General features: G+C 44.3%; 1 protein-coding gene across 1 annotated transcript; it reads left to right on the top strand.

Moving 5' to 3' along the window:
• Positions 1-3678: 3678 nt before the first annotated feature.
• rbm15b (RNA binding motif protein 15B) lies at positions 3679-10191 on the top strand. Its single transcript, XM_084026863.1, has one exon. The coding sequence runs from the start codon at positions 3908-3910 to the stop codon at positions 6416-6418; it is 2511 nt and encodes an 836-aa protein (XP_083882989.1). The 5' UTR covers positions 3679-3907; the 3' UTR covers positions 6419-10191.
• Positions 10192-12909: the final 2718 nt, after the last annotated feature.

The following is a 12909-nucleotide window of genomic DNA, read 5'->3' as shown; positions in this document are numbered from 1 at the left end:
TCTGCTTATGTCGCCAGTACAGTTCACACATCACAGCTGATTCTCCAACAGTGTCGATATACACAAATAGTCCATTCATTTTTTTAAGTCTAAATGGAAGTCATTGAGCAGCTGCGCTGAAGCAGGTGGAGGTTTAAGTCCGCTTCCAGTTTACAAACCCACTTCTCCGGTCTCTGCCCATGCCACCAGGCGTTGTTGCCAGGATGCTTTTCGGAAAGTCGTCATGTTTTGAAGAATGTGTTTAACCTCCCAACTTTACCAGATTTCCATGATGTCAGCATAAAATCCACAATCCTGCTCTGTGCTAAAAAACCTGTATTTTAACGTTTATATGATGGCGTCGTGGTATAGTGTGAACAGGTGGAATGATTACATCAAACAAATACTGTTTCAATGTACAAGCGTGTGTGTTTTATTAAAATAGACGTTGAAAGAAAATGTGAACCCCTTTAAGGCCAGAGTTGATTTAAAAAGCCAGTGACCTCTCTACTGTCGAGACATTCAGATCTTCAACACTCTGCTTTTAACCTCCTAATCAGGCTTTTTCTTCAATGTGCAGGTAACGGTTACTCATATTCCAACCCCAAAAAACATGTTTTTCATTTACACTTTTCAGGACCACAGCACCAGGAGGCAGTTTAACTTAATTTTTTTATGGAAATTAAAACTCACTTGCTATTTTTTTTTTTTTTTTTTTTTTTTTTTTTTTTATAGCAGTATCAAGGAATTAGTGCATTAATGAAATGCAGGTGCTACATAACAAATGTTTGTGTCAGTGGTGTATGAGGATCCCTTTGGCCCTGTTCACAACCGTGCGTCTTGGGTGATCCAATCACAAGTGGACTGTTGAGTACGTCACTTCACACCTCGTCTCACAGTGCCAGATCCGTCTTCACAGTGCTGTGTCAGCGCTAAAGAAAGGTCTGGCTCCACACATCATCATTCCGTTACTGCGGGGGGGAACTTTGCTGGTGGTCGTCTCAGAGGGAGGCAGTAGAATGTGACTTTACATGTCAACTAGGAAGTTGTTTCACTTTAAAATAAATCTACTGATTTACAGATGTTTCTCTCCCAATGTAACTGCATTCCAATACCCAGACCACCATCCAATGTAGTATGCCAGAAATAGACTTGGTACGTCCCAGTGCATAGAAACTACCAGAATGTCTGACTGCATCTGGTTGCATTTTGCAGTATAAACCAGGATGCTCTCCTGGCTATTCTGACCCACAATCCTTTGTGCAGCATATATATGAGCCAAAGAGTGAAAGCTCAAGGTGCAATGTTACGAGGAAGAAGTATGTCCAAATTAAATGCACACTGTGGTGTACAGTATGTACTAAAAGAAAACGGCTGCGCCTGAACTCACTCACTACTCACTATAGTGAGTTCTCCGTGTTGTAGTTCGGTTTGAATGCATGGTGATGATTATTATACCCTATATAATGGACTTGATGTCTCTCACAATTCATCTTGAAAAGTAGTAGTGTACAACCGATGGTCTCCAAACCGAGCATTATGTACCATCATGCATTGTGCTGAAGGAGTGATTGAGACAAATCCATGAAAATGATATATTTAACGTGAGCAGAGCATCATAACACAAACTGAGAGAAAGTACTTTTATTTACTTATTAATTTGGAAAAATACACTCATTGCTTCCACATTGACAAAGGCAGCATACGCTGCTCCTTTAGGTCTTACCTTTCACAATAAAAGACATATACACTGTTAACCAGGGGAACTTGAATTACAACAAATTAGCTTGCAATATGTATTTCTGCTAAAGAATGTTTTTTTTTTTTTATTGATGGTCCACCAACCACCTTGGATCCGACATGTTTTAATTGTGTGACAGCAGTGATGTAATTAACAGAGCAGAAAAAAATGTACCAAGTAATGTACCAAAGAGATTTAAAATTTTACAGATGAGTTATAGAAGTGAGTGAGTGAGTGATTTCAGACACAACCCAAGCCTGCTATAGTCTAATGGATGACGTTCTTTTGGCTATTATGGTGTCATGACAGACCTGGAAGTTTCTACTCCTTTTATTTCAAAAAGTACATACTTCGTGCATACACGCTGCTACAAGAAGCTGTCCACTTGTGATCAGAGAATCAGATGAGTTTGTTTTGTAAATACAGGTGAAAGGAGGACGCGTGCCCACGTTTTAACTTTTGTACCAGTTTCCAGCTCTAATTCGTTTCAGACTTCTTGTCGTAGGAGCGTCTCACAAATACTCACAGAGGCCATTGGGTGACTTATGTTAAAACACGTCTTTGACAAAGGAAGGTGCATAAGTCCTTCCGTCAGCAACGTATGAAATATTTAGGCAAGATATTTATTGAGGATTTAGCTTCTTTCATTTCTACTAAGTGGTTATTGTTTCCTGGTTTTGTTTCGATCTGGTCCCAGATGGTTTCTGTCGTGCTGATCTATGTGTTGTGAACATTTGAAATCTCTCGTGCTGTCCACCTTCCACTTCTAAGCAGCGCTGGGATCAGTTACAGTGTAATCCAATCAGGAATTGGATGATAGGATTGTTGATATTAAAACATAGTTTAAAAATAAGGTTGACTGGGAGAAAACTAATGACAAAAGGTTTGACCCCTCTCGCCCACACCTCAAAATCAGCTGTGCAAGGATATGTAAGGTTCCTGAACATGGAGGGAAACAACTTTTTTTCCCTCCACATGTTGCAGTGGCAGTGAAACTAAGGTGGCCGCCAAAGGGATAGTTTTTTTTTTTTTTTGTTTTTTTGTATGTAAGCAAACGGTGTGTATTTTAAAGAAATAATGTCTTGGTATGGGAAATGAAAACTTAAAATATGCTGTTGTTTCACATTGACCTTTTCATGTAAGTCCCAGTCATTTGTTACAACTGTTCTATTCTACTTTTTCATTAAAATATGAAAACTGAGCCTGTGGAGTGGAGGATTATATGATTTACAGTTCAGCAAGGTGACAAGATGAAATTAAATGAGCGTACTCTGATTTTTTGTGACTCAAATATTTTCTAAAAACTGATTTCAAGTCGCTTTGAATTACACCTTCAAGCAAATTCAAGCATGTGAACCGTGCAGTAGTTTTCTCTCTCAAAAATATTTTAAGATATTTTCTTTAAACTTCTTCATTCAACATTAAGGCATACTTTAGTATTTGTACTCAAGTAAATAATGTGAATACTTCTTCCACTACTGATTGTTTCTGCCTTGTCTTGATAATGAAAAAAGTCAAAATATAATACAAACAACATGTAGTTTTAACATAATTCTATTTCGTCTGTTAGCTGGTGTAAGAGCTGACCTCCTTAAACCTTCACCTTACATCTCTTTATTGATACCATAGTTAATTTCCTAAATGTATTAAGTTAGTACAATTTCATCCAAAACCATGAGGGGATACAACAAGAATCTTTTCATTAAACATAGGGTTTCTGAATGTTGTCGATTATAATAATAGTAATTATGATAATACTTAACAATAATTATCTCGCTTCTGTAAACACCTCTTGGACCCCCATTAAAATAATTTTCACATAGGAGTAATACAATAAATGTTTTGTTTCAGGCCTTAAAATTGGCTGGTGTCCAGAATCAAACGTGTTACGTCATGACGACCGCCGACGATGCGTCACCGCCGTTTCCGCCCTCCTCGGGGAAAGCGCACATTCCTATTGTCCAAGATGGCGGCGTAGGTGCAGATCCTCCGAGGCTGACATGTTTTTAAACGAGTTAACGCTTTTATTTCGATATATATGAAAGTATCCAGCGTCTCGAGTGGTAGCGTTTCTTTACCGAAGCTGTCGCCTGCCACGTCGGTATTGCTAACACCGCTGGACTTCGCTGCCCAGGCCGGATTCCCGTTGCAGGCACCGAAAAGTTTGAGCTCCATCATCCTGTGAAGATGAAGAGGCAGGCCGGGAGAGAGACTAGTCCGTCCAGGGCCGCCGCCAAACGGATACGGGAAAGGGAACGAGAGAGTGCACGGAGAGAGGAGCTGGCGCAGCCGCCGCCGCTGGCTCTGCTGCTGGCGGCGGAGACCCGGGGATATCACCGACGGAGCCGCAGTAGAGAGCGAGAGAAGCCGCGGCTCAGGGAGGAGCGGGCGGCCGCTTTGGAGCTCCACCACCGACACGAGCTCAGCCTCCTCGGTCGTCCGCCGCTACGGACTACGGCGGTGGCGGAGCTCCCCACCGCCAGGCCCGGCACTCTGGAGTACAAAACGCTGCTCATCAGCAACCTCGGCTCGCAGGTCTCGGACGAGGATGTGGAGGACGCGCTTTTTCATGAGTTCAAAAAGTTCGGGGACGTCAGCGTGAAGCTGTCGCACACGCCGGAGCTGGGCCGGATCGCCTACGTGAATTTCCGGCACCCGGAGGACGCCAAAGAGGCCAGACACGCCAAATCCTCCAGGTTAGTCTTAGGTGACCGACAGCTCAAAATTGAACCCATGTACGTTAGGAGGCGGAGTGTCACGCCGCCAGACGCTGGATATTTGCCCCTGCACGCACCGTACCCTTACCGGCAGCGCTCCCTCTCCCCGCCGGCTCCGGGGGCGAGTAACCTCCGAGACATCAGAGCGCGACATTACGCCTTGGAGACGCTGGGTCTCAGCAGAGAGAGGGAGAGGATTCTGGATTATTATGGGATGCTGGATGAGAGGGGCCGGCCTTATGGCTTCCCTCCAATGCCAGTGGTGGAGGATTTAAAACCTGAGGATGATCAGAGGGCTACCAGCAATCTTTTTATTGGCAATTTGGATGGTAATGTTACAGAAGCAGAACTGAGGAGGGGCTTTGACAAGTATGGCGTCATTGAGGATGTTGTGATTAAACGGCCAGCTCGTGGACAGGGTGGGGCGTACGCTTTTGTGAAGTTTCAGAACCTGGACATGGCCCACCGGGCCAAAGTAGCCATGCAGGGGCGGCTAATGGGAGGCAACCCCATAAAGATTGGCTATGGCAAAGCTAACCCCACCACACGGCTCTGGGTTGGTGGTCTTGGGCCCGGAAACTCCCTCGCTGCCCTCGCTCGGGAGTTTGACCGCTTTGGAAGTATAAGGAATATTGACTACGTTAAGGGGGACAATTTTGCTTACATTCAGTATGAAAGTTTAGATGCTTCCCAAGCCGCCTGCACCCAGATGAGGGGGTTCCCTTTAGGTGGCCCTGAGCGGCGTCTGAGGGTTGACTTTGCTAAAGTTGAGGAGAGTCCAACGCGGCCGTTTCCTCCAGGTTACCAGCCCCCCGTGGCTGCCCCCTCCCACTATGAGCTAATCGGGGAGGCCTACAGCCGCCATCGCAGCCTGGAGCGAGAGCTGAGGGGAGCCAGGGAGCGCTCACCGGCGCCCCCCCACAGCCTCCTCTCCCAGAGGGAGAGAGAGAGGGCCCTACTGGAGAGAGACTACCCCACAAGTCCCACCCGTAGCCTGGAGAGGAGAGTGGGAGCAGTGGAAGCGTTTGGGAGGAGTGGGAGAGGAGCACGGAGCCGCAGCAGGAGCAGGGAGCGCTGGCTGAAGGAGAGGGAGGAGAGGAGGAACCGGAGGAGGAGCAGGAGCATGTCGACTGAAAGGCTGACAGAGGAGAGGGGGAGGTCGAGGGTTCGGGGTCAGGGAGTGGCCGTCTCTCCTGACGCGAGCCCAGACCGAGCACGGGTCCGAGCTCCTGACTCCACCACAGAGCCGAGAGACCACTCCCCTGAGAATGGCGGCGGGGGGCGCCACCCTGCCACCAATGAGGATGATCTACCATCTGGCCGCCACCACAGCAAGAGGTCCAGCGAGCATCTCAACAATCACCAGCATCGTAACAGCGAGGTCATCGCCGCCGTCTCTCCCGCCATCCCCACGGACACGCACACCTCCTCCTCTCCCAGCTCGCTGTCCGAGTTCGCCCAGGCCTCGCTCTCCAAAACGTGGCACGGCTTCTTTGCTCTGAAGAACAGCAGTTTCCCCACAGACCTGTACATGCTGGAGGGGGGCTCCTCGTTCTTCAACACTGTAATGAAGGACACCCTGAAACTGCAGAGCCAGAACCAGCCCAGCCAGCTAAAGATCGCCCAGAGGCTCCGCATGGACCAGACCCGACTTGACGAGGTGTCGCGCCGCGTCAAACTTGGGCGCCCTGATGGCTTCGCCATCCTCCTGGCTCTCCAGGGCCCCATCGACCGCCAGGCCCCTATCCCCGAGCCAGGACTGCAGGCCCGCTTGCTACGCCACCTGGTGACCTACCTGCGGAACAAGGAGGCAGCTGGAGTCGTGAGCCTGCCCGCCGCAAAAGAGGGGGGGCCGGGCGCCATGCTGTACGCCTTCCCCCCTGGAGTGTTCTCACAACAGTACCTGCAGGCTGCCAAAAGGACTGTGGGTAATCTGGACGAGGAGCACATGGTTGTTGTGATCGTCAATGACACTAATTGATTATTACACTGTAGACACTTACAGGCACACACACACACACACTCAGCTCAACCACAAATACTTCCACGTTGTTTTTTAGAAAGATGTATTTTATTGTTTTATTCCGTATATGATAAGTGAAACACAGCAAAGTACACTACATCTCTCTCTTTCTCTTCCTCGTTTATTACTTCATGTCTCCCTCACGGCCAGCCACTTGTCACATTTACAGGTATTGATTTGCCATCAGCGGTGGCCGTGAGCTGCGTGTTTAAAATGGTCTGTATTGAAGAACACTTAAAGGAGAGAGGATGTTAATGTAAAGGCCTACCGCACATACAGGCAGCACTGTTGCTTTTTTACTCTAAGCTGTAACGTACAACACTAAATCTGAGGGTTTGTTTATATGCTTGTTTACTTTATCCGTATTTTTCTTTTTATCTGAATTTACCAAGTTGCTCTGTATAACCAATATATGTGGGACTCTGACGTTTTCTACAAAGTGATTGTACTGTAAACTTTACGGGGACAGTGATGCCAGCTGAGGCTGGCCCAGGCTACTCCAGTGTGTCTGCTCTACCGGCAGGTGTGTTTTCCCTCTGGTTGAAAAACGGCAGCCGCCACAGCCAGAAGACACAAAAGTGAATTTCCTGATCCGTCCCTGTGACTGTATATTTGACATAGTTAGGTGTTTTATCAATTGAACCATTCCAGTTCTGTTCTGAAAGGTGTGTGAGTGTGTTTGGTCTGTTGTTGCATGCAGGAAAAGAAAAAAAAGTTATATTTTTTTGTCCGTCTTTCAGTAACCTGTTGTCACTTGATCTTTAAGTTTGATGGAGACGACGTGTTCAGCTGTCATACTGGTGCAAAGTCTGATCATATTGCTGGTTGGGATTTTATATTGTATACAGATCTTTTCAATTTTAATACATCAATCCATCCATCTTATCCATCTGTGCGCCTTTTTCTTTTCATGTGCCTCATCACTTTATTAGTAGTTTGATTTAACCTTGTCTCTTAAAAGTTTGAATTTTCTATGAGGTTCTTGTCCAGAGTCGGTGTAGCAGTTACAGTAGATGGAGTTTGAAGAAACAGACAGGAGTCCCAGCACGGAGCAAAGTCACAAACTGGTGTGGACATATTTTAGACACAAAAAACTATCAATATGAGTTTAAGTGGACGCTATATTTAGAATAGTTTCACATCTTTGTCCTCTGTCAGACAGCCTTTCTGATGGGGAAGTGAAGCTGATATCTATGATCTCCTCAAAGCCACAAGACTCCATTGATGAAAACAGTGATTTACTTCACAGAACACTAGAGTTGCTGGTCTGGTTTGTTTGTGTTACAATGTGGGTTTGGAACATCATTTTAACATACCGGTATTTTATTCTGCTAATTCAAAAAGCGTTAACTAATAAATACCATGTGTGCCGTGTTCTTTAGTTCTACCATGTGATTTGCAGTAGTGAGAAGTAACTCGGCACATTTTACTTCAGTACAACCTTTGGATATAAACCAAACATTTCAAGACCCAAGTTTAAAAGTAAATCAAAGTAGAGTGATTTTAAAAAAGAACCCGTATGAGCAGGGAGCTAGAGGAAGGTAGAGAGGAACAGCTCGGTCTCTGATCTTTACTTTTTTTTTTACTCCACTTTGATAGTCTGACAGAAATAATTACATATTATGTTTGCAGATTATTTGTCATACCAATGTGTTTAAAAGGATCGGTGCGGATTCATCAACATTGCAAATAATAAACTTAACAGCAACTCCACTGTTCTGAGAGGTTAAATCACTGTTTTTGTTCTTGGCTTTGAAGAGAGCAGAGATAAGCGCTTCAGTTCCCCGTCAGAAACCACAAGGTAACAAGGTGAAACGACTGACGATGGAGAAAAACCTCACACAGCCACAATACTAAACACAACTATCCCTTTAATGCAAACACCGTTTACAGGCAGTTTTCAACTTGGCATCATGACTTTTCGTAAATATACGAATCTGTTATCTGTACGCAATTCGAGCTATCCGTGTGTATGTGTACGTTCTGAGCGAAACGACCCATCACATCCACATGTTTGTCAGCGCCCTCTAGCGAAACGACCCATCACCCCTTTAGGGTTAGGTTTAGGGTTCGGTGTTGATAAACACGTGAAAAGGTGATTGTGCGTAGTGATAACACGGCATAATGGCATACGAGTTGGCGTGTCATACATACGCCACTTCATGAGATCAGTCTCCAGTTTTAGTTGAATAAAACAGTCACGTTGTGTGTTTGAGAAACCAGAAGAATTGATGTTTCACTGCATCAACTCGAAGCTCTTTCATTGCCTCTAGAAATGTAAAAACAACATGTGTGATAATTTCAATCACACTCACCGCAGGTGTTCCCAAAGTCTGTTCCAACATCTAATAATCAAATGATCTCCTGGGATTTATGTAACGGAGCCGACACTCACTCATTTTGTTAAATTTTGTTAAAATCTTTGTGCCAATTTAATAATTTTAACAAGAAAAATAAAATGTGTTCCCACCTGATAATGAGTATAATATTAGAGGCGAGAGAAATGAAATAAAAAGTGTTGCTGTTTCCAACTAAATGAGATGTATAGTTCATCACTCTCATCACACAGCTGCATGTCAGCGACACGTCGGTCAAGTTTACTCCATTTATTGTTTGGTACAAAAGCCACATAGAGGTCGGTTAGAGCCTGAACATGTCTCTGAGGAAAATCAGCTGGTTTGAGTGGTCAAGCAAGCAGAAAAGATTCATGTATTTAAAGTTTGGTAATCGTTGACGGAAATTGTGTTGACCAAAGTACAATTCAAAATGCTTTTCAAGATATAAAAGACTTTTAGAGGAGAAAACAAACAAGCAATATAAAAAGATGCATTAAGATTGGCTTAAATAGAAATACAATAGAAAACAAATAGTTAAAAGTTACAGTGCAGTACAAGATATAAAATATATTATAAAAAAATTATTAAACAAAATATTAATTAATATCTGCTCAAATAGTAGTCAGCTACTACTATTTTGATAATTGATGAAGGAAAAAGTCCAAATTCCAGCTGTCTGATTTCTTTCCTCTGTGACGGTGAACAGAGTATCTTTGAGTTTCGGACAAAGAAAGACATTGGATGCCAAATGCATCTGTGCTCATGATCCTGAAGGGCTTTTATTTGTAAAGGAGTCTTTTCAAATTGTAGTATTACTACTTTTTCCACCACTGGAACTACCATGTTCACAGATGAGATGTTTTTCTGTTGAGTCCGTTCGCACCGCGCTGTCTTAAGAACCTTTCATTCTCTGGTCTCTTCTTTGGTCTGAAAGTTGATCCTTCCATCTGTGGCTTGAATGTGTTTGATTAAGAAAAACTGTAACGCTCTAAAGAAAACAAACTGACATGAACTGATTGAAACTGTGAAGGATAATCAGCCTGAAAATCTTCATTCTCCTCAAACTCAGTCGAAAAGAAGAAATCTAAAATAAATGTAACATGAATGTTAATCATGCCTATAAAATCGACCAGTTTTGTGTCATATGCTGTTAAAGAGAATAAAAAAACCTTTTATATCATTTTTCCTCGACCAGTGACACGTTGTGAACCCGCTCCCCTGAACTTGTGTCCTGACCGATGACATCACACAGACCTGACAGGTGGAGTTTGAATCCACGACGACATTCGTTTTTTGTACACAGATCCCCTTTTTGGTTTCGTTTTCATGTCAACATATAGAAACGTATTCTGTACCGAAAGAAAATGTAATAAACATTTGATGCTCTTTACAAGACTGGATGGTGTGGAGTCATGTGTCTGTTTATTATACTGTGTTTTATCAAATCCTGTATTTAAGTAAAAGTAGGCATGGAATAATACACTATTACAAGTACCAGGATTCAAAATGTTACCAGAGAGCAGGGTGGTAGTCGCACAAGTACTCAGTCTGTACAATGGAAACTTTAAGGGCAAAAATTTTGTTTTTTGTGAGCTGGTTCATTTAGAGATTTTAGTCTATTATACTTCCATAACACATCTTCTTTCAGACCTCAGCTTTGTCCTGCAGATGTTGAGGACCTCTGTCTCCTCAGGAAATAGAGGTGGCTTAGGCCCTTCCTGTAGAGTTACTTATATAACTCCCTATAGTATCCCAAAAGAATAAATGACCTGGCTGACGGTGAATGCCACGTGTGCTCTTCATTAAAGGCATCTAGGCTATTCTATTCAGAACACTTTCTGTTATCCATCCATCCATCGTCTACCGCTTATCCTGTATTCAGGGTTGCGGGGGGGCTGGAGCCGATCCCAGCTAACATTGGGTGAAGGCAGGGTACACCCTGGACAGGTAACCAGTCTATCACAGGGAGACATGTAGAGATAGACAGGTAACCAGTCTATCACAGGGCTGACATGTAGAGACAGACAGGTAACCAGTCTATCACAGGGAGACATGTAGAGACAGACAGGTAACCAGTCTATCACAGGGAGACATGTAGAGACAGACAGGTCCCCATCCTGCATGTCTTTGGACTGTGGGAGGAAGCCGGAGAACCCGGAGAGAACCCACACTATCACGGGGAGAACACAGTGCTACCCAGTACCCACTACACCACCATGCAGCCCCACTTTCTGTTATATTGCTTGAAATCATCATAACATACCGATAGGTGTATGTACATTAAAAGCACTGACATAACAAAGTTTTTAAAAAAGTTCTCTGTTGCCGACACAGGACTGTCAAAAGCACGTCCAATTATTTTCTCCGGGCCAGAGACAACCGAGGGGAGAGAAGAGGCTGGCAACCTAGTTCATCCAGACAGGTAAATGACCTGCTTTGTTTTGCGTGAAAGGTGTTATATTTCTTAATTTGTGTATCCATCGTTACTTGTAGATCGCGTATGTATGTATTAGCCAACACCAAGTCAGCTAGGGCACCATGGAAGTTAAAGTTGCCATATCATACTGTTTTTCATCAATTCCACACAGCTGTCAGAGGTCCAACAACACTGGATTCGATATGCATTGCCCCAAACCCATCAGTGGTCCTGAATTTCAGCTGTCTAAAGGTTGCTCTGCTGATCTCTACTGAGAACAGGCTGCTTCTGTGCCTACCTTTAAATTCTAATGAGCTCCATCTCCCTTGTTACTGAAGCAGTCTGATGTGAAGTGGTTAGCACACACATACAAGCTAATACGGACCGTAGACGGCTCATAGTCACTAAAAATGAAACACAACCACCATCTATTCTGTTCTTCTGTAGCTGGGACAGAATATAAGCACTTATGTTGATTTGTACAACCAGCAACAGAGCAATCTGCGTGTCTCTGAGCGACGACATTGTGAAACACCGCTATCTCACTGCTGTCTCACCGCAGGACACACCGAACTTCACCTCGGTGATGAACGCCCCCTCTCAGATATCTCCTATCATCAGAGGAGTTCGGCCTATCAGGACAAACCGAACTTCACCTCGGTGATGAACGCCCCCTCTCGGATATCTCCTATCATCAGAGGAGTTCGGCCTATCAGGACACACCGAACTTCACCTCGGTGAGGAACGCCCCCTCTCAGATATCTCCTATCATCAGAGGAGTTCGGCCTATCAGGGCACACCGAACTTCACCTCGGTGAGGAACGCCCCCTCTCAGATATCTCCTATCATCAGAGGAGTTCGGCCTATCAGGGCACACCGAACTTCACCTCGGTGATGAACGCCCCCTCTCGGATATCTCCAATCATCAGAGGAGTTCGGTCTATGCAAATGACTCCCTTCGTTACGTAACAACAGGAGCTGAATCTGAACAGCCTGTAGGAGCGCCATTGTACCAGTGGGGGGTCTGCAGAGACCATGCAGGAGTCGCTTGTTTTCCTCATTCTGGGAGTTGACAGGCTCAGGGAGGAAGAGTTAATTGGTGTAGAGACCAGAGAAAACATGTTTTTCATAATATGGGACCTTACATGGTTACAAGTAGGTAATCTGCAGCTAACGCTATCAGTGTGTTATTTACGTGATCTCTCTTTGCTTTGAAAGTGTGAAGTTGGCTTGTATGTAATCTGCAGCTAACGCTACCTGTGTATAATTTACATGATCTCTCTTAGCTATGAAAGCGTTACGTTAGTTCATATGTAATCTGCAGCTAACGCTACCTGTGTGTTATTTACGTGATCTCTCTTAGCTTTGAAAGGGACATAGTGTGGTAGTGTGGCGTTGGCTTGTATGTAATCTAACTAGCCTCACGTGTAGCATGTAGCGATGTAGCTTACATGTGTGTTTAGAACATAAACAGTTCCACACAGCTGCAACATGGAATAATAGATTTTTTCTCCCTCTCACTGGTGACTACAGCTGGATTCAGACATGGCTCAGACCTCTGTTATCTTATTTAATCCTTCTTTCATGGGTAGCTTGTGTTGTTGCCCTGGACTACAGTCACCACATCCAAGATCAGTGAAGAGAAACGATAATGGCTGTTTGTTGTGTGACAAGTCCTCCTCATTTAGGTGATAAAC

The sequence above is a fragment of the Eutrigla gurnardus genome (assembly GCF_963514095.1).
Source record: "Eutrigla gurnardus genome assembly, chromosome: 2".
Lineage (NCBI taxonomy): Eukaryota > Metazoa > Chordata > Actinopteri > Perciformes > Triglidae > Eutrigla > Eutrigla gurnardus.
The sequence above is the reverse complement of the archived record's forward strand: the minus strand, read 5'-3'. Positions and strand labels throughout refer to the sequence as shown.

Coding starts and splice junctions, on each gene's coding strand:
- rbm15b (XM_084026863.1), top strand. CDS start 3,908: ATGAAGAGGCAGGCCGGGAGAGAGACTAGTCCGTCCAGGGCCGCCGCC.